Here is a 23,911-nt window from a genome sequence, read left to right as displayed (position 1 = left end):
CGTTGTATATCAGTACTCTTGGTTTAGCTTTATGATCAGAGAAGATACATGGAGATCGGAACCCTTGCATAGAGTGTTTTGATTCTCCACAACACATAAGGCCCTTGTCACTCCGGGACATCTAGAAGTGGGAATAATACTGATCAAAGAGAGGCATCTTGTGGCATTTAATTGGGGCCCTCACAAATTATTTTCCTTGTACTCTAGGACGCTATTCGGGATTTGACGTTTCAAACCACAGAACTCCACTTATACAGGGACTGCAACACATGATGTTGAAATTTAATTTGCCTGCAGCCGATTCCCCTAGAATCATGTTTGGTACCTTTTCAGCGAGCCTTGTGGGCAATGTTTGGTACCTTTTCAGCAAGCCTTGTGAGCAATGTGTTTTTTGTAACTTTTTTTATTATTTTCATTTTGCAGAAGGCAGCAATATTGATCAAACCATGCTCTAACCTAGTGGGTCTTAAAATGCAACACATGTCACCCACATCCAGCCACCGTCACACTTCCTAACTCCTTGAATCACCTAGTAGAGCTCTAATCCAAATGCTCAATCTATTTTCTATGGTTGAGCAATCCCCCTTCAGTATATGAACACTGTGACCATTATTGAGGTAAATTAAAGCATCTGATTGCGATATAATGCATTCATAACAGTTCCCTACAAAAGCACTTCATGGTGGTATCTGCATCGGTGGCAAAAGGCTACTTTGAAGGAATATGTCCCCTATTGTGTGGAAGGGCTTATCTGCTCTTGCTGATATTACTCCTCTCCTTACGGCATTTTCTGTTGAGGCCAATTTCTGCATGTCCCTGCACCATGCTTTGAATGCTTTTGCTGTTCCAGATTTCCACTTTGCTAAATTGAGCTCTTCTTCAGGAGAACCAGCCCTAAAGTTAAACATTTTGTACAAATTTTCCCCTTCGTTTTTTTGGGGACCTCCCCAAAATGCACATTGTAAACACTCATTCAGAAATGTTTGGTAGGTAATCCACTATCTGATTCGCTCCTCGGCATATAGCCAGAGCAATCAATCTCAAATATATGGTCTGTACCTAGGATGGCATCAATGGGTTAATGTTAAAGATAATTTATACTGTGCACTATCGCCACCTGAGTGGTCCCCTGGCGCTCTGGCAGATCTGAAAAGGATGGGGTTTGGGGGGTGGGTTTGTAGGGCATAGCGGGAAGAGGTACAGCGAGTTGTGATCTCCTGTTCACTGCTTCAGTTCGGTTTGCACAATTCGCTGAGCTTGGGTTGTTACTTATGGCTCAGTAGATTCCCATGTGCTGTTGTGCGGAACTGTGTGTGGTTTATGGAATGATATGATTTGTTTTAATAACATGCTTAATACCCAGAGGTTTCCAAGCGCGGACCCGGGGATCGAACCTGTGTTGCTCCATGTCGTCTTGCTTCCAAGGCGAGCATGTTGCCCCTGAGCTATCCTCCCGAGACAGGATAGGGAGCTATCCTCCCTGTTTTATTGCTACAGTGTAGAGAAGTGCTTGCAGATTGCTGTGCAGTTAAGAGGTTGTGTTTGTTCAGTGATTAAGAGGTGTATGTGAAATTTCAGATTTTGGGGTTGGGTTAGTGGGGCTTTTCTTAACTCGTTGGTTCGGTCTTCTGTGCTCAGAGTCTCTGCCTGTGCTGTGCGTTTGTAACGGTTCATTAGCCGCATTCTGCGCATGGTTGTGGCTTTCCCCTCGAACTGTCTAGTGGTCTATGGTTATGAGGTGGTGAAGATCCCCCCCCCCCCATCCCTGGGTGGAGATTGGTATGGTTGAAGGGTTTGCTCTTAGTTTGCCAAGGTTGTGCCCACACTTGCCTCCCCCCAGCCCTTGGTGCGGGGTCCCCCCCAAGATGAAGGTGCTTTAGTGCCTCCAGGGGTGCCAGATAATTGGGTAATGCTCCTACCTCTGCAGATATGGTGCCTGTCCCTGGGGTGATGTCTAGAGTGGGGTTGTTGTTTGGAGGTCGGTCCATCCTTGGCTTCTTCCTTCCATGTGTGCTTGCTGCAGTGTGTCCAGTTTCCAGTGGTGACTTTGTCATTCCTAGTCGTTCCAGTCTGATTCTGTCATGATTCCTGCCCCTCATGTCCCCAGCCCTCCAAGATGTCAGACTGGAGCCAGGCCACGATCACATACATGGCCCTCAAGGGCCTCTCCATCCCTCCAAAGACCCACTTGGAGTTAGACTTGGCGCTTGTGGCACCAGACTCACTCACTCCCATAGGATAACAATGGGGATTGGACTTGTAGTGCATTGATGGGGACAAGATGGATGCCCTCAGATATTTCGGTTCCCAGAACTGCATGTGCAGTCTAGTCTTTTGGGTGTGGTTCAGCCCAGAGACACCTGGGATACCCAGAGGCTATTTAAGCCACGCCCAGGCTGAGAAACATGCTTTGTGTTTTCTGCACCTGCAGCATGACACTCACTGTGTTCAGATCGGTCTCCAGTAGGCCTGCATCTTTATTCTGCGCTCGGCTCCTGCAAGAACCAGAACACTGTTAGGAACAGCCTTACCTTGTGGCGCTTCTGGGTGTCTGGTCAAAGGATCGAAAAAAAAGGGTTGAATGGTCAAAGGATCGACTCCAAAGGACCGAAAACCAAAGGATCACATTTTTTTAAATTATATTTTGTTTTTTGGTTTTCGTATATGTAAAAAAAATTGTTTTTAGCAAAAAAACAGGGGTTGGGGGGAACCCCCCCCAAAAAAGTAAAAACACCCAAAAAAAATGTGATCCTTTGGTTTTCGCTCGTTTGGTGTCGACCCTTTGACCATTCGATCCTTTTACTGTCGATCCTTTGACCTGTAACCGTAGAAGCCCATCATTCATCGCTTCTTCTGTTCTGCGGGGATCTTCGGCGGTGTCATTCCCACTCCGGCATGCCGCTTCCTAAGGGAAAAGAACAGAAAAAAGGCATTAGTAAGCATTCAGCAAATCTTCGCTTATTTTTAAAGACTGTACGAGCTTCAAACGCTTACCTGAATCCCAGCCGCTCTGGGGGAACTCTGTCTCCGGAACGTCTCATCCATCTGCAAGAGGGAAAAGACACTCCAGGTTAGCGTGGAAACATCTAGAGGCGCCGCATACCGCGCTTACTCACCGCATTTCTTCTTCATAACCGGCATCCATGCTGAAAACGTTGCGGCACCTAAAAGACAAAGAAAAATAACTCAGTTCAATACAAATACGAAAGGGTCGCATCGCGCGCTCACTCACCTTCAGCGCTACTCATCTCAGCAGCACATCGCCATCCCCAGACGCCGGCCATCATCTAAGGAAGGAAAGGAACGAAGTTGGAGAACTGTTCAAAAGACCCATTATACTTACCTGTCGGACTCTTGCCAGTGAAGTAACTAGGCAGCAACGAGCCTGCATCAATCAACGCGCCCCTGCGCTGAAAGCAGGACGGAGAGCACACTTTCCAAGAAAACAAGGTGAGCTGTGGATCAAAGGTAAGGGTTGGACCCCGGGGAAGAAGGGGTTCAAGCACACAGAGACAATAGGGAGTTAAACTGTACCAATCCTGGGTTTCAGGCCCAGTCTCCAGTCGAGTAGACTCCAGGGAAGGGTTCGAGGTCATAAGAGGTCAGAACAGGCTGAGTGACGTCCCGTTGATACCAGGTGAGCGTTACAGATTCAGAGGTGAAAAGCCAGGTTTTAGTCGTTTTCAGAATTTTTGGTGATCCTCGTATTGCGTATTTCTTTCGGGAGGGTGTTCACATTTTTGCTGCCAAGTAGGGGAAAGATGACCAGTCCCAAAACCCCCCTGGCCCACTGCCCTCCCCCTAGACCACCCACCCAATATTTTTTCTTGGATAAGGTTTTGGTTCCAGGTGAATTTCGTTGCTTGATCTGAGTGGTCATGTCAGTCGGTAGATCGTTATTTTCTTTTGTAGGAATTCTGCTCCTTGGCCATGGATTGCTCTGAACGTTATTGTTTTGCGTGTGATTTGTTGTTTGATTGGCAGCCAATGTAGCATTTTTAGCGCTGGGATGGTGTGTTCCCTTCGCAGTAGTCATACATTGCAGTTTCTTTAGCAGACGTTCCGGCATTTCGAGGTATAGGCTATTGGCACAGTCTATACTGGACATGATGAGGGAAATGATGGTAAGTGTTTTATGGGTGAAGGAGGGGAATGGTATGGTCATTTTTACTGTGTACATGTGGAAGAAGCATTTCTTGATTATTGTGTTCACTAGTGGCTCTAGTGTTAGTTTGTTGTCCATTGGGACTCCAATTTTTACTGTTTTCAATGGTATCACTACTGTTCCTAATTCTATGGGCAAGGTGATGTAGTGGTTGTTTTTGGATATAACCATGATTTCTGTTTTTCCTGGGTTGAGTTTGAGGTAGTTTGTGTTCATCCATTCATAGATTTCTTCCAGCATTGTTTTTCTTCTTGTGTGTCTTCGATTTTTGTAGATGATTTACCTGTTGTCTGTGTAGTTTTAGCACGTAACGCTGTGTCTTTTTATGAGCTTGATAAATGGGGTCAGGTAGATATTGAAGAGCAGTGGGGATAGGGACGATCCTGTGGCACTCCACAGTTGGTTTTCCTTGGAGTGGATTTAAAAGGTTTAATCCAGACGGTGTTCGTTCTGTTGGTTAGGAATGATTTAATCCAGAGTAGGGGTAAATCAGTGATTCCTATTTCTTCTAGTCTTTTGCTAAGGATGACTGTGTTGAATGCTCCGGGAAGGTCCAGCAGTATCCGAGCTGAGTTTGTGTTAAAGTCTGCTTTTGTCTTGAGATCATCCCAGATTGAGAGAGGAGTGCCGTCTCTGTCCCTCTCTTAGGCCTAAAGCCGACTTGTGCCTGGTCTAACAGCTGGTGGTTTTCTATGTGTTCCTGTGTTAGTCCGTAGACGTAGGTTTCAAGTTGTTTTGCTGGTTAGGGAATGTTTGAGGTAGGTCTGTAGCTGGAGAGATCTTCCACGTTGCCTGCCGTGTCCTTGAGGAGTAGTTTTAAGTACACCAATTTGAATTAACGTATTACTGTCCCTGTTGTGAGTGATGGGTTAAAGAGGTTTCTGTAGTATTCCAGAGGTGAGCCCGGTGCGAGGATTGTCTTGTAGATGTCTGGAGGGCAGGGGTCCACGGGGGGAGCCTGCTTTTTTTCTGTTTCTTATTAGCTTGACAAATTGACTGGCATTTGGGGGATGTTTTGGAGTTTGTATTGACCTTCCACGTTTGGGGGTGTGGGTTTAGTGTTTTGGTTAACTGGTCTGCTTTGTATGATTCGGTGGAGGCCGCTGATTTTAATTTTTGAAGACTTCTGCAAGGTCATTGTGAGTGAGGATACCAGAGTTTTCTTGCAACCAAGTGAATTTTTTTTTTTAATTGTTTCAATTGAAATGTAAACTATTTTTACAAGGATTATCCCGTTAACCCATCTTCATACTGGTTAGTCCAGTCATGCTCGTAGCCCCAATGTGCGCATTTCTCAAGGTTTCTCTTTGCCTCTGCTAATTAATTGTCTCGTACCTCGTCAATGGCTCCGGTTATCTGTCTGTTAAACAAGATTTTCAAAATAGCCAAAAACAGCTATTAGCCAGGAGGTTTTGTTCCCCACTCCTTAGCCTGCTCCACCATTCGTCTTCGAGTTTTCTTCAGTTTTTTAACTTTTTCAGGGTTGTTGATGAGCTCTGGTTCAGTACTGCCTACCCTATCCAGAAGAGACCTGTTCTTGAATGCCCAGTTTTGTAACATTTTACAAGAGCCTGTTCGTATTTCCTTGCTGATGGCCATTAGAATGAAAGGAGGTGAGGGCAACAATGTTTTCCTGTATAACATGAGTTCATTCCGGGCCACAATGGATCTCAGAGATTGGATAGTTAATTCTCTCCTTATCAAGGAAATCTGCAGGGTTGGTGGTAGGTTTAAAACCTTCCTCCAATATAATCCTTCCAGCTTCGGCCAAAATGTCTCTGGAAGGTAAGGCATAGCTTCCGTGCCGTAGGTGAGGCTGGGGATGACTTTCGATTTGTAAAATGTCAATGTCTGGGACAGTGTGAAGCGTCCATATTTTTTGTTGATGACTCTGGACTGGGTGATCAGGAGTCGCGCCTTTGCCATTAGGCACTCTTAGATCAGAACTTCTTTGCTGTTTTTATTCAATGTTATTCCCAAGTATCTGAAGTCATTCACTAATTCTAGTAGTTGGTTGTTGATCATCCAGGTGAAGCTCTCTGCTTTCCTCGTGATCTTTTCGAAAACCATTATCTTAATTTTCTCTCTATTCATCTGCAGGTTGTTGTCTTTCAGGTATGCAGCCAAGTTGGTAATTTGTCTCTGCAGGCCTATTGGCGTTCGATCTATGAGGATTATGTAGTCTGCATATAGCAGGCGTGATATTTTTGCTTCACCTAGGGTCGGGGGAAGGAGTGGACTCTGTTCTCGAAGTCCCCGTAATCGCAATGTAAGCATTATACATTATAATCGGGCAACCTTGTTTGACTCCACGGCCAGTTTTAATCCACGATAATAGCAGGCCTGCTTGGTTAAGGCGTTCCATCGACGTTCCTGAATATAGGGCCTTAAATGGGTTCAGGATCTGTGGTGGGCAAGCACGATGTTCCAGTTTTTCCCATAACGGGGCTCTGTCGACCTGGTCGAGGGCCTGGACCAGGTCGATAAATGCCATGTACATTTTCAGTCAACCTTCCAAGAGTTTGGCTTTTAGTGAGCTCAGTGCCAGTATGTTTGCTGTCATCCCCAGGTTTTTCACAAAGCCCGCTTAGAGAGGATCTGCAGTTTTGGAGGTTTTTGTCCATTGCTGTAAGTTATCCAAAATCAGAGAGCCGAATAGTTTCCCTATTGAATCCAGAAGGGCGATGGGGTGATAGTAATTAGGATTATCTCTAGAATCCTTCTTGAAAATTGGGGCCACTATCGCCTTTTTCCATGAAGGTGGGATTGCTGCGGTCTTGATACAGTTTTTGAACACTTCCGTAATGAAAATGGACCAAGGTTCTGCATGTTGTTTTATGTCAAAGTTGGTTATTCCATCGGGGCCGGTGGCCCGGGAACTGGTAAGTTTTATTATTTTCATTAGGCTCATGTCCTGATCAATTGGTATGTCCCAATTATCGCTTGTAGAGGAGGTCTTCAAGATCTTTCTTTTGGTGGGAGAGCTATAAAGCTCCTCAAAATGTTTTGATCACTCACTGAGTTCAGTAACGACAGCTTGGTTCCTTCACCATTGCCCTTAATAAGTGACCAGAGGTCTCTTGACTTTTTGCTGCATATTACACACAGCATTTACTAGGCATCTTCCTGATGTCTTTGGTATTTGGTGTTTCTCAGCCAAGCTCGGTAACCTTTCATTCCTCCATTTTAACTGCAGATTGCGATGTGTTTGCTTCATGTCTCAACTTTCTGATTGACTTTCTTCTCTCCACGACTTGTTAGTTATATGTATGTATGTAAGGTGAATTTGGGATACTTGGAGGATGTTTTCTTTTTTTGGGTTAAAGACTGACAGAACTGAGGAGTAGTCGACTGTTGGTGAGGCTTGCTTTGTTTGTTTCCCTTTGGCGGATGTAGTTCTTTGAAAGTAGGGCAATAGCCTTTTCCGTCACTCTTATCCTATTACCTCAAGTATTAGCTTCAAGGCTGGCATTCATGTGACTCACTTTAGGTCTCAGAGAGTGCCATGCTGAAATCAAGATGTTGTGGTCACTGTGATTGGTCTTGACCACTTTGAATAATTCCAGTGGGATCAAGAGGCTTTGTGAGACATGGGTTTTATCAATTGTTGCCACTTTCTTTCCCATGTCTGCTACTTGAGGATGTTAATCTCCGATACTTGATGAAGATTGTGTAAATCTCAAGAATCCATGAGTTTGCTCCATAGATGAGCTCGCCCTCTTGAGTTATCCAGCCGAGAAGACAGGTCGACGTTGAAGTCACCTGTGATGATAATGTGAATGGTCTTCTGATTAAGCAGAGTCCGATCGATAAGGGATTCCATTTGTTCAAGGAAGTTCTCGGTACTCACTCGTGTGGGATTCCAGTAGGTGTTGATCAGTAAGGATTGCTATGAAAGGGATGTCTTGACCATTCGATGATGGTGGACAGGATAAATTCAGTTGTCTTTATGACTTGTTTCAGGTGCAGTCCACTGCCCATTCTTATTGCTGCTGTTAGGCCGGATCTGGGTCTGCCCTTAGGGCCCTTTTGGGCTGGTGAGTGGGCTAATTCAAAACCCTCTAGTGATGGTTTCGTGATAAGCCACGTTTCTTGGAGGCAGAGGGCATCAAATTTGGACAAGTTTACATCCGATTTGATGGTTAAATGAGAGAAGCCCCTCGTATTCCAAGAGCCCATTTTCAGCGTGGATTTGAGGGTGTTCAGGGAGTCTTTAAGCTTCAAAGGGCTGTCCGCTTTTGTTTTGTGTGATGGCTAAACTCTCCTTATAGAAGCTGAAGAGGGCACTATCCGTTCACTTTTGTGGGCTTTGGCCGTTGGGGTTCTCATCTCGTCTCCTCTGTGTCTAGTGACGTGGGTCCTTCATTTAATTAATGATGCTAAATAGTTCTTTTTGGGTGTTGCTGGCTTTTGCGATTCAGTTGTCGTACTGTAAAACCATTCAGAGGTAGACAGAAATCATTTGCACAACGTGTCGGCGAGGATCATCCTGCACTGGGACCTCTTGAGTTGGTTGACAAGTCGCAGTAGCAAAGGCAACGGAGGGAACACGTACAGGAACAGGCCATCCCAGGGGAACGACAAAGCATCGCCCATGCTCCTCAGCTGGGGAAATCTGCTGGCGAACCTCTGGCACTTGGAGTTTGCCGCCGTCGCGAACAGGTCGATCTGTGGCTTACCCCATCGCCGGAAAAGCCGATCCACTTGGTCCTGACGCAGTTCCCACTTGTGGCATGCGCGCAGCTCGCTGCTCAGCGAGTCGGCGATGGTGTCCTTTATCCCTGCTAGGTGGAAGGGCACCAGAAACATCCCCTGGGCAACGGCCCAATGCCACAGATCCTGGGCCTCCTTGGATAGGGCCAGGGACCTGGTTCCTCCCTGCTTCCGGATGTAGAACATCGTGGTGGTGTTGTCGGTGAAGATCTTCACCACCTTGCCCTTAAGGGACGGGAGAAACGACCTGAGAGCCCAGAACACTGCTCAGAGCTCCAGGATGTCGCGTGAAGATCTCCGGTGTGCGCTCCCCATCCCTCCAGGGAGGCATCCGTTGTCACCGTCTCCTGGTGTGCCGGGGTCTGAAAGTCTGTGCCCGCCACGAGGTGCACGCGGGTGCCCCACCACCGAATAGCTTGGCGGAAGACATCGTTGAGCGGGATCTTGTCTTTGAAGCTGCCCGCCGCTTGCATCCAACAGGCGTCGAGGAACTCCTGTAGAGGACGCATCCGCAGCCTGCATAGGCACATCAGGAAGATGCAAGAGGACATCATGCCGAGAAGGGACTTGATGGACCTCACCTTGGCCACGTCCGTGGCCAGCAGGCGCTGCACCTTGCCCAGGATGGCCTTCGTCCTTTCCTCCGGAGGAGAAGCCAATCGCGCCACTGTATCGAGTTTGGCTCCCAGAAACAGTGCGACCTGCGACAGAACCAGGTGGGGTTTGGGGAAGTTGATGGAGATTCCCAGAGCCGTGAGCAGTTGGACGGTCTTTGCTGTGTGCTTGACGGCGAGCTTCCTTGTCCTTGCTTGGATGAGCCAATCGTCTAGGTAGGGATAAACGTGGGTCCCCTGAAGGCACAGCCGCGCTGCCACTGGTGCTAGGCACTTGGTAAATACCCAGGGCACCGACTTCAATCCGAATGGCAGGGCCTTGAATTGGTAGTACCGTCCTTGGACTACGAATCTTAGAAACTTTCGGCGTCCTTTTAGAATGGGAATGTGGAAGTAAGCATCCTCCAAGCCCAGCGACGATACGAAGTTGCCTGTCTCCAGCTGTCCCAGCACGTGCTGGAGGGTGACCATCCGGAACTTCTGGGCCTTGATGTATTTGTTTAACCGACGCAGGTCCAGGATGGGGCGCCAACCGCCTGTCTTCTTTCAGACGAGGAAGTATCTTCAGTATACTCAGGAGTCCCGGAGCTTCTTCGGGATAAGCTCGATGGCACCTTTCTTGAGCATCTCCCTTACATCTAACAGCAGTTGAGGGATGTGATTTTCCTTCCTGACCACGGGAGGAATGCGGGGGCACTTCTTTAGAAATTCGAGAGTGTGTCCGTGGGCCAGGGCATCCAGCACCCAACGGTCGGTCGGAGATGGATTCCCACACGCTAACGAATCTCGCCAGCTGGCCTCCCACCGGGGTACTCAGGTGGGGGCCCGACGCTACAGCCGGTTCAGTCCTGCTTGGAGGCGGCCTTACCACCCTGGCCTCCTTGGCGACGGCGACGAGATCTTCCCGACTTGTCGCACCCTCTGTAGGCCTCCTGCGACGAGGAACGGGCTGCTTGGCGGTACGTAGAGGCGCCACCGCCGAATCCTTTGGAGGCACCTTGCTTGCCTCCAGATTTCCAAAGGGCGGTCGTTGTTGCTGCAAAACTCCCAAGGCCCGAGCCGTCTCCGTGTCATCCTTGATGGTCTGAAGTGACTCATCCACTGTTTTCCCAAACAGGTTGTTCCTGTTGAAGGGCATGTCCAAAACTCTGGTTTGCACGTCCTGGTGGAAATCCGTTGCCTTGAGCCATCCCCGCCGTCAAAGGCAAACACTGCTGCCCAACTGGCGGAACCCGGTGTCGGCGATGTCCGTGGCCACCATTATGGCGTGGTCCGACGCCACCTCACCTTCCTGCAGGGCCTCTGCCCTCTTGTTTTCCGGAAGGAAGTCCAGCAGGGGAGCGATCTTGTACCACAACTCCCTGTCGTAGCGGGCCACAATCGCTAGAGCGTTGGCCGCCTTAATTGTCGTCGCCGCAGACGAGATGATTCGTCGTCCCATGGCGTCCAGTTTCTTCCCCTCGCTGTCAGGTGGGGAGGTTGAAGTTGAAGCCGTCGCACCCGCCGCTTTCTTCTTTGCCGCCGCCGAGACGACCGAATCCGGGGTCGGCTGTGCCCTAAGGCACAAAGGGGTGGAATCAGGGACCCGTTACTACTTCTCGTACCGATCCCTCTTGACAGGCGTCGTGGACGGGTTCTTCAGGATAGCAAGTCCCTCGTCCCAGATGTCGTCAAGCAACGGCACCGCGAGGACCGTCTTCCTCTTGATAGAGGAAGCCTTCCTTCTTCTGTTCTTCGGGGCAGAGCTGGAAAAGCTTGGATGCCCTGGCAATCATGGCGTGGAAGGAGCCAATTTCGTCAGGCGGGGAGGCCTGAGGTGGTGGTGATGGAAGGCCCATCCCGTCGTCACCACCGTCGTCATCCGTACCCGTCGTGCCTGTATCTGTTCCCGTCTCATCCCTAGGATCAGGGGAAGGAGATGAAGGCTGAACGGGCCACAAGGGCTGGAAGGGCGGCAGGGTGAATTCTCCTCCGCTTGCTTGGAGGACTCTCCGACGGGCTCGGTTCTGCTGGGTCGCCCGTTGGGGCTAGGGGCAACCTCATCCTTATCTCTGTGCATAAGGATTGGATTGCCATCAAAATGGCCACCGAGTTGTCCTGAGGCTCGGGCACTGGTTGCGACGAGCGTGATGATTGCTCCTCTCCCACAGGAGCCTCGTCGGCACCACCGTCGCTCTCTTCGTCCGCCTCCTCGGGATTACTCCTGTGGGACCGGACTTCCTCAAACCTTTTGTTGAGTCCCTTCACGACTTCAACCAGCTCCTCCTCAGAGGCTGTATCCGTGTCCGTAATGGCCACTGGCCCCACCCCCTCTTTCCACCGGGGTCTTCACGGGGTCTTATCGATGGGCTGAAAAGAGGATTCCCTGTGCGGTGGCAGGGAAACTCTGGGCCCCGAGGTCGCCTCCACAGGCTCCGCCAGGGCCGCCACGACTCCCTCGATAGAGGCCTTAGCCGGTTGAATCAAGGCCTTCACCACCTTGGGCGCGCTTGAGGCCTTCACCTTGGGGGGGGAGGGTCACTCCTTCGAGATCAACCGGGACTTCTCCAGAAGCTTACCTGGGTTCTCGGATTTTCTCTTCCCTGAGCCAGAGCGTTGGCTCGTGGTTGATGGAGTTGGTGAAAGTGCACCCTGCCTGGCAACCAAGGAGCCCGGCACTCCCGGTGACCGCAGACTCACGGTGCTTTGCCTTCTGTTGGGCCCCCGTCGCACCTTCAAAGGACTTAGAAGACTGCTCGGACCTCTTCTTCTTCTCACCTGCTGGGCTCTTTCCTTCCAGCCAGTTGGTGAGGCAGATACGCCGATCCTTCATGGTCCGTTCCGACATGTTCTTGCAAAACGCACAGTCCACCTCCACATGCATTTGTCTTCGTGAAGGCAGTAGAGACATCTCGAATGCTCATCCTCCTTGAAAACATTCTGTAATCCGCATCCAGGGCAGTTCCTGAACAGCTTGGATCCGGATGTCGAGCTTCCCTTGTCCTGGGCCATGTCCACGAGGTAGGCCTCAGATCTTCTGGAATCCTCCAAGAAGCGTAACTTGACGAAACTTCGCCCTTGAGGGGCGCAGAAAATTCCGAAACGGGTCCCCGTTGATCAGAAGTAGAAACGGTGGATCTTGAGGCTCCATTGACTGAAAAACTTTAACTCTTTGAAAAAAAATTGCAAAACGCAGTAAAAGCTCGAGAGCTAAAGCACGAGGATGGCTGGGGCAGTTTGACCCAGAGACCAGTGATTGGTTACTACTAAGAAAGACAGATCAGAAACTAAACTGATACTGATTTTTTCTTTACTGAGGATTCCCATCCTGACGACTGGGAATATTCATGAGCATGTGAATCCATGCCAGAACATATGCTGGAGAACAGTTACAGGTAAGTAACTTGTTCCTTATTGGGCCTGAAGATGTCAGACCACGACTTCCCAGCTATTGTTTGATTTTTGTTTATTGTTGCCAAACAAATGAAGTTCAAGGCCGTTTGTCGCGTGTTTAGGTTTTTCCATTCCCATTGTGCCTTGTTTTGAGCATCTACACTACATGGTTATCATTGCTTGTGGTGGTTATATCTGTCTGCCAAATCTTTCATTGTCCCGCTGTTTCAGTCAAACTGCCCTGGTGTTCGTTCATTCCCTGTTCAGTACTCTTGGGCATGGAACTACTTGCCCAGAGCCATGTATAACATCTCAGTTTTGTGTATAAATATTTAGGATTTTATTTTGACAAACGAATGCGAGGGTCAGATCACTTTAATTCTCTAAGATCTAGGATCATGTTTAAAATGTATGTGATGAATGCACTAAGAAAGCATTCTTCTGAAAATACTTTTTTAGGTTAAGGAAATCTGTTTTCTCTGGAAGCTATTAGATTAGGAATGGCATACCAGCATTGTTAAATTATTAAAAGACTTATTGGAGAATTCAAAGTCTAAATTAAAGAAAAAAGAATGATCTAATTTTTTCTTCTATTAAGTGACCTGTATAACGCTGGCCTTCCCCTAGTTGAATATCATCAAAGGCAAGTTCATTATAAGTCTTCAGTACTCAAGTTTTGTGGCTGCTCAGAAGAAGGACATGGACAAACTCTGCGGACATTTTCACCATGTGCTTATTAAATAATAGGGCCTATCTTTCTCTTTCACTATGGGGCGTTCCCTACCTACTTTACTAACTGAATGTCCAAAAGGAATAAGTCCACTGTTCAAAACTAGCCTCAACTGACCCTACCACTAGTTTAATCAACTAAGGGCAGGAGAATTACTCCCTTCTCCTGATGGCAGGGCTTTTGCACTTCTCTTCGCTTCTTGTAGAGTTTGTGTCATGCAATTTTTAAATAGTCTCTCGTTATCCTCTGTATCAGTTCCTGGAACTCACTTACGGGACTGGTAGCATTTCTCTCCTTTTTAGTATGGCTTTTCCTTGCTCTTGTTGGAGTCCTTCACTCTATATTAGAGAGTTCTGAATATTCTTGTATAGTGCCTTCTCCTCTGGGGCTTTCGCTTTCCAAATAAGTACAGTTCACCTTTTTCTGGTATGGACTTTCTTGTACATGTTTTATCCTAAGGACCTCTCTGGTCTTTAGTTAAGTTATCTCTCTCTGTTATGGTCCACAATTTGTTTCTTGGATAATGGGTTTCCCTCCTTCCCAAGGTAGTGATACTCCAATTTTATTTTTCTCACTCCTTGGGGTTTCTATGCTCCACTTTATCACATTAAGATAGTTCAAGTTCATCAACTTGGGTTTCACGCTTTCATCATTTGTACTGTGATGAGTTTCTCTGATTTAATAAGGAGTCCCTTTTGTCTTCCTTGTATTTACGTTCTTCCCATTACCTTTAGTATTGCAGGGGAATATCTTTGGTGCCTGTAGATACTTGGGACCTTCTCCTTCCTCTGCTTCTCGGTTTGCTTTCTGCAACGTCCAAGATTCTCTTTCTGCGTGCAAGATTCTCCCTCCTTCTCGATACCGCTATGGGTAATCAGACCGTTACTTGCTTCCTTCCTGGGGTGGTGTCGTTGAACAGGCAGCCTGCCCACCACAATTGCTCTGTGGTCATGCCACCACCAAGCTTTCCGCTCCAGCTGTCTTGGCATCCGGCTTCTCGTACATGCCAGGCTTCCAGCGTGTCCTTTTGCTCGAAGCAGTTCTGAACTTTGCAGGCTCAGCGTCTGCTACAGCTATGCCTCCTTCAGGTGTTCTACACGTAGGCGTCCTCCCCTGCCTGCGTCTGCCTTCCTCTCGCTCCCTCTTCTCTTCCTTTGGCATGTCCTCACTCTTCAACGTACTTGTTGCATTTAATTGGAAATTTTGATTTTTCTTTCTGGTAGTGGCATACGTTCACTTTCTCTTCATTCGAGTCTTGGAACTTGTTATTAGTTTATATGTTAGATAGTCCCATATATGCCATCATTTGGAGGGCATCAGGGCGTTCCTCAGAGGGATGGGAGTCTTTGTCCCCAAAGGGGGAACCTCTCACGGTGAGGTCTCACTTGCCTCACCACTAAGGTGACTTTTGCGGAGCAGGCTCACCTCCCTAGCCTCGCATGAGGGGGCTTCCACTTGGGGAGAAGGGATGAATTCCCTCGATTCATCAGTTTCCTATGGTCCATATAATGATTGAAAACTTTTTTTTAAATTGTCCTCTTTATATAGAGAAACTAATTGGATTTGTATTGCTTTGTAATATTTTTCTGCATAGGGTTTGGGATTAATAATTTGTAAATGGTGACCATAGTTCTGTTTCGTAGTTGTATCTGAACAATTTTATGTATTTTTAAACCTGGCATTGTTTCATACGTACAAATTTCTCTTTCAGATAGCTTTACAATGGGTTTCTCGGTGCATCGGCTAGTTTGCCTTGAGATTTTGTCTGCACCCAGATGCAGCTTTGGCTTAAGCTGTACTTTACAAGTTGAAGAAATAGAAAATGAGTAGTTCAACTTGTTTCGACTAATAAGATACGTTTTTATTGTTGTTATGCCATTTTTTGGCTATCACTGACAGTTTGTCATGCCTTGGATCCAGTCTTCCACCAGAGGAAGTGTAAGAAGGTGTGTTTGATAACGAAAAAGGCCTAGCAGGACTGTTTCAGTGGAGTGATCAGTGAGGGGAATTTCTATCTCTATTTGGCATTTGTAAGGCACCACATGCGCACTCGGCTACATCAAGGTGCACACATCTCAATGCTAGCCCCTATGGAAATGTGATTAACAGAACAGTCCAGTGTAAGAGATTTAAGCAATACCAGACTGTTACCAACCTTCTGGAGATTCAGGGCTAAATCGTTCCATAAGTGCGGTGCCCCAACAGAAAAACTTTGATCACCCTGAGTACTAGATTTGTCTCTTGGGGTCTCGAGTAGAAAAATATTTTCTGAGCGACTGGGTTGACATGGCCTATATGGGTGAATCTGGCTTTGCAGATGCCCTGGGGCCATCCCTAGCAAGCATTTAAAGACCATAAGACCATGTATAATGTCTGCAATCGAAAGTGATCCAGTTCAGAGAAAAACCCGGCAGCGACAGAGGAGTACCTAGAAGGCCAAGGGCCAATCGAAATGCCACATTTAGCGTTCTTTGCAGACGTGAGAATCAATAATCTGGGGTCCCCATATATAGATCATTACAATAATCCAATCTGGAATGACTCTGCTTGTAACAGTATATTTATGCTCTTTATTTAAGTAGGCAATAATGCGTTTCAATACAATTTTTGTAACTTCTTCAATTTGATAATTTAAATCTAGATTGGATTGACAGTACAGTCCAATTTTATTTATCGTTTAAGTTTAGTGGCGATCTGAATAAAGCATATGCAGTATACAATTCTTCGGCTTTGTGATGATTATGTTTAGAGGCCCAATGAATGATATCGGTTTTCCCGGGATTCAAATAAAGCCTGTTCTATTGCATCCAACCCTCTACTTCCACCAGACAGTAATAATGCCCATTCTCCCTCTGGGTTCTGGACTTTAAAGTAAAACAGTGTATTTTCAGTATACGATTGAGGCATTGGGCCATAATATTTTGCAAGAATCATTAATAACGCGCACACGTATATATTAAAAAGAAGGGTCGACAGTGTAAAACCTGGGGGAGACCAGAAAAGGCCTCAATCCTGGCTGACGAGTATGGACCCAGTTTAACCTGCATAGACAGACCTTTCAGAAAAGATTGAAACCATTTTAATGCATGGTCTGAAACTGAATATCCTCATCCACTGCATCGAAGACTGCGGATAAGCAGAGCATGACCAGCATAGTAACAAAGCCGTTGATGGCATTCAAGGGATCAGTCCAAGGCTTGTGACCGACTGCGACATTGCAATGAATATGATTGTGTGTCTAAGATGTCTGACTAAAAGGAACAGACGTTTGCACAAAACCACAGCAAATAAGTCGCTGAACAAGTGTCTTTCTGACATAACCAACTTGTAAGAGTTCAGCTAACCTGCACCATGCGTTCTTGCCATAGTCCCAGTATTGGTGGAAGATCATACATTGTGCAAATCGGGCAACATGGTCCTTCAAAGCCACAGGATTGGCTTTGAATCATGGATCACAAGGTTCCAATTTACTGTAACTGCTATCAGTGAGAAACCCAAGGCTTGTAGGTGGACAAGTCTGCGTATAAAGTAAGGAGGCAGAAAGCCTATGAGATCTCAAAAAAGACCCAGGAATTGGAGGGAAGCAGTTGTGGCTGCTTAGCAACATTTTGAATAGTTGTACTAGAACATGGGGTATTGCTATGGTCAGAAGCCTGCTCTGCAGGGGGAGGGAGGGAGGGTGGGAGGGAGGGACTGATGACGGGACTTTAAGTATACTCCACTAGTGGAATTTCCATCCCTCGTGGTGGTCAGTGAAGGCAGTGACGCCACAGCAGTTATCCCCAATGCATTTCAGAGAGCTGTACAGGAGTCTGTGCCAGAGCGTTTCACTGGGCAGGGCATTAGGTGACCAGTCTTGGCATGAACAAGAATCTAAATATTTTCATGTTTGCAAATATTACACTTGCACTATAGAGAGTGAAAGGCGCTTGCACCGTTAAGCAAATGGAAAACTGTGTCCCAAAAATTGAGCGGCAGTTCCAGAGCATCCTGTATTGGCGAGCCATCACTGCCCATATACTTAGTTCATGTTTGAACATATCTAAGGAAATTATGTAAGGGCCAGGGGCTTTGTATTGCTGACGGCCTTCGTATTTCTAGCATTTCAACAATCGTAACTGGTAGAAACTGCTAAAGACTCGTACTTACATGATTACCCCTAATATCCATATACATTAACCAATTTTCCAGAGCTGCATCTACAACACCCAGATTGTAAACTGTCCTGTTTAGCATAATCGGATCAGCCTTAAACCATGTTTTACAGCTATTGCTTTTCTTTCAGTTTCCCATTTATGAAGCTTTCCTCTGCTCCACTGCTTCTCTACTCAAGTCATTATAACATATTTGTGTTCTGTTTTTGCTCTCCATATGACATTTTTGAAGTTCTCTTGTCCTTAATGGGAATTTGCAAAAATGTCAGCAATGGTCATGTTGTTCAGGCTTATTTAGGTTTCGAGTGAAGGGGAGCAATGCACTCATTCTGCAAGTCTTTTGTGGATGAGATGCAGGATTGAGGGCAGAACCTTCTGCAGAAACTTAATAGGTCGCTGCATCTTGGCACATTCTGGAAATCCCACCACTTAAAGGTTACTACTTCTAGAATATGTTTCCTGGGTGATTGTTTATTTGTATCTGCGTTATATGGGTGGGCTTCAACCCTCTTCTTCAGGGTTGTAATACTATTAGAAGCTCCAAGTCCTCTAATTTGGATTGATTTAAATGTTCTCATTTTACACTTTTGTGCCTAAAAGGGCTTCTTTGATTTTTGCCTATTGATTCATAATACCCACGAGAAAATCTTCATGTGAAGCCTGATATTCGGCATCTCTTCCCCTTGCTCTCTTAGAAGGAAATTCAGTGGCTGTGGATAACCTCACCTTTTAGGCACATCTCGCCTGGGGTTTTTAATAGACTGCCTTGGCTCTTTGAATGACAACCAGTGTAGAATAGTGGTTTGACTAATGAAGTGTCCATGTCATCAAGATTGAGTTTAATAAACTATATATGCCACACCTGGTCATATCCAACACCCTAAGCATTTCCTAGATAATATGGGTCTGTGTTCAGCCACCATTGTTGCTCATTACCGAAGGCCAACTTTGTTCATATGTTGTGGACAGGCCCAGTAATGAAGGGATTCTGGGATAAGACCTATTCTGCAATCTCATTTGCAGTTGGCAAATTGTTGGGTTCTCGATTGTGTTTTTATGCATTCTGGGGATAGACCATTTGCAACCAAAGATTATTGCATGGTTCATGACTTTTATCCTGGTGCTTTCCAAGGCTGGCACTGCCTAGTTTGGGGTCAATGGTGTTGTCAACTATGGCAAATCGAAGCAGAGGATGCCATTCGGGTGTTTGTGCATTCCCCTAGACCCTTAGGGATATGTTGCCTGAGTTCTGTTACTTTTAAGTAGAGTGTGAAATAAAATATTGTATACCCCAAGTGCGCACATGTGTAATGAATTTCACTCTTATGTACCATCATTGCCTATTGGGTATTTGTTTGGGACATGTATACACTGCTTTCCTGATAAGCTGGTCAAGATTCATAGGACTGTTGCTCTGACTGATTCGCTGCAAGTGATTACTCTTCAGTTTATTGATTTTTGTATCCATTAGATGTTCTGCATCATAGCTGTTCAATGATAAACTCTTAATTTAATTTGAAAAAAAAGCCAACCGCTTTGAACTGACTAGCACCATCCACAAGAGGCCGGCGAGCCAGCCCAGTACTTGCGGGAGGACAAAAAGGCCTTCATGGACTACAGGCATCAGTGATCAAGGGAGTGGATCCTTGTTTTTTTGGGACAGCTAGATGTTCATTATTAATAAAAATGACACCGGTCGATGCAACATTTATTGATGGTGTGGGAAATATGCATCGTTTCTAACCCAGAAACATTGCAGAAGTGGAATATGGGAATTCCCTTGGTTTTATCACAATGTTTGTATGCTTTACATATTACTTGATGGGGGTGGGGAAGTCTATGCCCCCGATTGATGGTTCTCTTAGGATATATGCATTTCTTCGATAGATCGGATGGGATTGTTTGCCTGACAGGTGTGCAATATGCCACCCTCTTACTAATGACATCTTTTTCTCCTTCCTTCCAAAGGAAGCACTCACCCCACTGCAGCAGAGGGTGCGCGAGTTGGTCCGGTACACCAAACAGCTTCAGCAAGTCCATCCAAATGTGCTGGCGAAAGCACTGACTCGGGGAATTGTCTACAAGAATGACGAGATAGTGGTGATTGACAAACCCTACGGCGTCCCAGTACATGGTGAGGGCAACACTGACAAGATCATTGCGAAGAGCTGGCAGAAAAGGATTGTGATAGGAACAGTTGGGTAAGAGTAGTGAGGAAGGCACATGACAAATGTAGCAGCGGGGGTTAAAGCGGGATAAGCTGTATGTTCAAGCAGGAGATGTAGTTCTGCAGACCAAAGACCAACGTTGTGGACGGCAGCCCATGAAGGCTGCCCCCCGCAAGGTCGGTCTTCTGTCGCGCCCCCCGCCCCCCACCAACCTGTACATTTTGCGGTTGGGTCCCTCAGCTGCATGGCTCTGCCCCCCCTCCTGGCCCCCACAATTCCTTCCCCCACCGCATACCTGCATTGGTGACCACTGCCTCTTTTGTCCGCTCTCCAGACCACTTGCTTTATCCGGTCGTACTGTGCGTCACGCAGCGTGATAGTCTTTTATGCAGTTGGTTTTAGGGGTAGCAGAGCATGTGCAGTGAGGGAATATAAGAGGGAGAAAGGTGAGGGGAATGACTGGGTGAAGGCAGGTGAATGGAACAGATGCATTAAGCGAAGAATACTACACGTTAAGTAAAACTACACACACATATACATAACATAAGCTAGATATCAAGTTGAGCTACCAACCATACTTCAGATCCAAATATAGTTATTTAACAATACACTATTAAAGAAATGAATTTTTCGGGGAAAAGATGGTAGAATGTATTATCAGCCATTTAAAATTTTAAGGCACACCAACACTTAGGAAATAAGCTTAAGCTGTCCAACCCTACGCGCACCATCCATATTGAACAAGAGCATGATAAACACCTTGTTTTGGATTCTTATGTAGAGTGGAGAACATTTGGCAAAGTTCTCCCAAAGGAGTCAGTGGTGCTCAGTGCAATATTCCAGTGTAGTTGTATGGTAGTGTAATTGTATTTATTTTATTTATTTTGACCTTTGTATAGCGCACCAAGCCAGTAGGCATCTAGGCGCTTTTAGCTTAATCCGGTTGGTTACAAGAATATCTATCTCAGTATAGTTTCCAGACAATTGCTTACATAGGTAGAGTTCACACATGTGGTACTCAGACCACCTAGAACCAATATATTAACATACATTTCAACACCTCTTGGTGATTACAGTAAGTGTTAATACAAAAATAAATAGCATCCTGCTTATTTGCTGTAACTCAACATATGTTTCAGTCGTCACAATAGGCCCCTAATTCAAACCGGTAAATATAAGCGACCTTCTTCAGGAGACGGATGGTTCTGTTGCAACCACTCCGAAATGTCAAAAGGTGGAGGATGTCATCAAACCTCAATCTCCACGGGAAATAATGGAGACGCGTGTCAACGATGGACTAAATCCTGCAGTGGTGCTAGATAACTCTGCGCCTATACTGATCAAAGATTCAGGTATGGGGGTGTCTTGCGTCTTTAGTCAATAAATCCAAAGAGGAAAAATCCCTGTTCTCGCCTCATGTGGCCGAGTCCAGAAATGTTCTAATCTGGTACCCCAGTTTTTTCTCACTGCGCGGTGATTCCAGTTCAATGTTCCATGGGTTCCTTCTCTCTTGTCCTGCACACACTCCAAATTTCGTGAGTTTTAGGGGCCTATTGTGACGACCGAAACATATGTTGAGTTACAGCAAATAAGCAGGATGCTATTTGTTTTTATATTAACACTTACTGTAATCACCAAGAGGTGTTGAAATTTATGTTAATATATTGGTTCTAGGTGGTCTGAGGACCACAAGTGTGGAATATTGACATGTATAGTGAGAGTGTGAATGAATGATGGAATGAATGGTGGTGTTTAAATGGGGATGTTGAGAACAATAAATATTTGTGTAAATTGTTTATAAATAAATATATATATTTTTTGACAAGACCTGGTATTGTTTAAATGTGTACAGATGTTCTGATCTCATGTCGCCCAGGTTCATTTTTGTTGTTCCATTATATTTAGCCTGAAGAACCTGTGGCAGTAAGGCAATCCCTATTTTGAAACTTTACATAGGTAGAGGACATTAATTACAGTGAAGACATTGGAATGGAAAATTCATGGAATACAGTACTTTAGTCAGACAAATATGATGGTTACATAATGAGTTAAGGAACTCTTGGTTGTCTTGGGAGAACAGCCAGGTTTTGAGGTTTTTTTATGGAATGACCAGAGTGAAGGGTCTGATCTTAAGGCCAGAGGTATAGAGTTCCAGTGTTTGGCAGATATCACTGGGAAGCTACAGCCTCCGGCTTTTTGCCTTCTAAATCTAGGGCTGGCAAGGTGGTCAGATTAGGCTGATCGGGTTGGTGTATATAGTGAAAATTGGGAAGACCATACTTGTAGCTTTCTCGTTGGAGGAAGAAAGAAGCCACCAATCCTAAGGGGGATCATTGACCGGTGTCCTATGCCAGGCTACACTCCCAAATGTAAGACAATGGATGCTGCAATGTAGGACCTCATGCCCCATTGTATTTAATTGGTAGCAAAGCGGTCATAAAAAGATATGCAGCCTGAGGGCCGCACCTTGACCATGGTGACCAGGTAAGTCGGGCGTGTTTGGGAGGACTGTTCTCACCTTTTGGTTGCTGCATTGTGGGAGGGAAGTTGGGCGTCATGGATGTAGAGGGGGCTTATTTTAACATCTGGCAAAAATGGCTAGCTTTGCGACCCAGCAAGCATTGGTTGAACAGTGAAGGAGGAGGGCTTCAGCAACACCAAGGACCCCTACCTGGTGGACAGCAGCAGAAGAGCCACAAAGTCCAGGTACCTTGATAAGATTGCTCAGCAGGCTGTGCAGCACTGTAGGTCACATGATGTCCAGGCACAGAGGAGTCCCCACTCAAGCAGTTGCAGGCCAGCTACAGAACCACTTTTTCCAGGAGACTTCCAACAAGGTGCAGGACCGTGAACTAGTTGTTCCAACTGGCTTCAGGGATGGAGGCAACGTGCAGGCCTCTGCTTGTCAATAGAGTAGAACAGAGCTGCTGTTTCTGTATGTTTGCTCTGGGAGCACTTATCACAGCGGAAGCTTCAGGGCGTGGATCTGCGGCCTCTCATGCTTCAGATCCAATGGAGGGGGACGGTGACAATGGTCTATGGGCTGCAGGGGAGTCCCCCACATTAGAGGGAGGAAGAAAAGGGAGTGGGCTGCGAAAATGAGGACTTGCCACTGCGGGACAGATGGGTCCGGAAACACTGGTTTCAGCAAACTTGGCCTTTGACAAGACCCCATGGAGCCACCACTTCCATCAGCTTGTCTGAGCTACACTGGCACTGGTTAAGCTAAAGATGCCTTTAAAGTAAAAAGGAGAAAACTAGGGTTCTCTACAGTACTGTCTATAAGGATGGTAGTAGTGCTACATAATAAACATAACATGGTCCTCCTACACTGGTTGCATCAAGGACTCACTGTTGCCCCCAAAAGAAAATAGTTAACCTAGTAGAGAGTGAGGTTAAAAAGATTGCTCACTAAAAATAGGGCAGGATCACAGACAGCAGCTATAGTGGGGTCCCATTGAATGAGATGGCCAAAAGCTGTAAAAATAAAAGTATTTCCTAACAAACCCTAATACTGACTCCTCGATCCTAGCACATTCTAGATCTTTCTTGGCCCTCCTTTGTGTGGTTGTGATCTAACAACACAAATCACCTCTCATTTGGAACAAAATTCCTCCTTTCTTGTTTTCGAAATGACAGAACTTGTAACTGAAATGGCTCTGATGAATATCTGGGAGGAGCATTTGTGAAAAATACAAGCTTGTGCACAGTTTACCCTAAATTTCTCTGTGGCCTTGGGTACTGTGAACTGTAGTATTCTCCGATATCAGCTGGGGCCCTATGGTGGATTTGCAGAATCCACCTTAAAGTGGCTATGGTCCTTCCTCTTTACATCACGCCTCAAGGTTAAACTTGTATCTTTGTTCTCAGCAGTTAGCAATGGCTTCTCAGTACTCCAGACTAACTTTTTGCTTAAGCAGTCATTGACTCCTAAAACAAAAATGTGAGGGGCAAAATACATTTTTTGGAGCTATATACAAAATATTCCCAAAAGA

At 46.2% G+C, this 23,911-nt stretch overlaps 1 protein-coding gene across 1 annotated transcript in view; it reads left to right on the top strand.

Annotated features, from left to right (window-relative positions):
* The window catches only part of RPUSD4 (RNA pseudouridine synthase D4), a 211,105-nt gene that overhangs the window by 68,436 nt on the left and 118,758 nt on the right, over nucleotides 1–23,911 (top strand). The window contains exon 2 of the mRNA XM_069651606.1: nucleotides 19,717–19,882. Within this exon, the coding sequence (XP_069507707.1) occupies nucleotides 19,717–19,882 (166 nt within the window). The remainder of the gene's footprint in view (nucleotides 1–19,716; nucleotides 19,883–23,911) is intronic.

Source organism: Ambystoma mexicanum, chromosome 3p (genome assembly GCF_040938575.1).
Source record: "Ambystoma mexicanum isolate Mex_15411 chromosome 3p, UKY_AmexF1_1, whole genome shotgun sequence".
Lineage (NCBI taxonomy): Eukaryota > Metazoa > Chordata > Amphibia > Caudata > Ambystomatidae > Ambystoma > Ambystoma mexicanum.
This window is presented reverse-complemented; position numbering and strand designations above follow the sequence as displayed.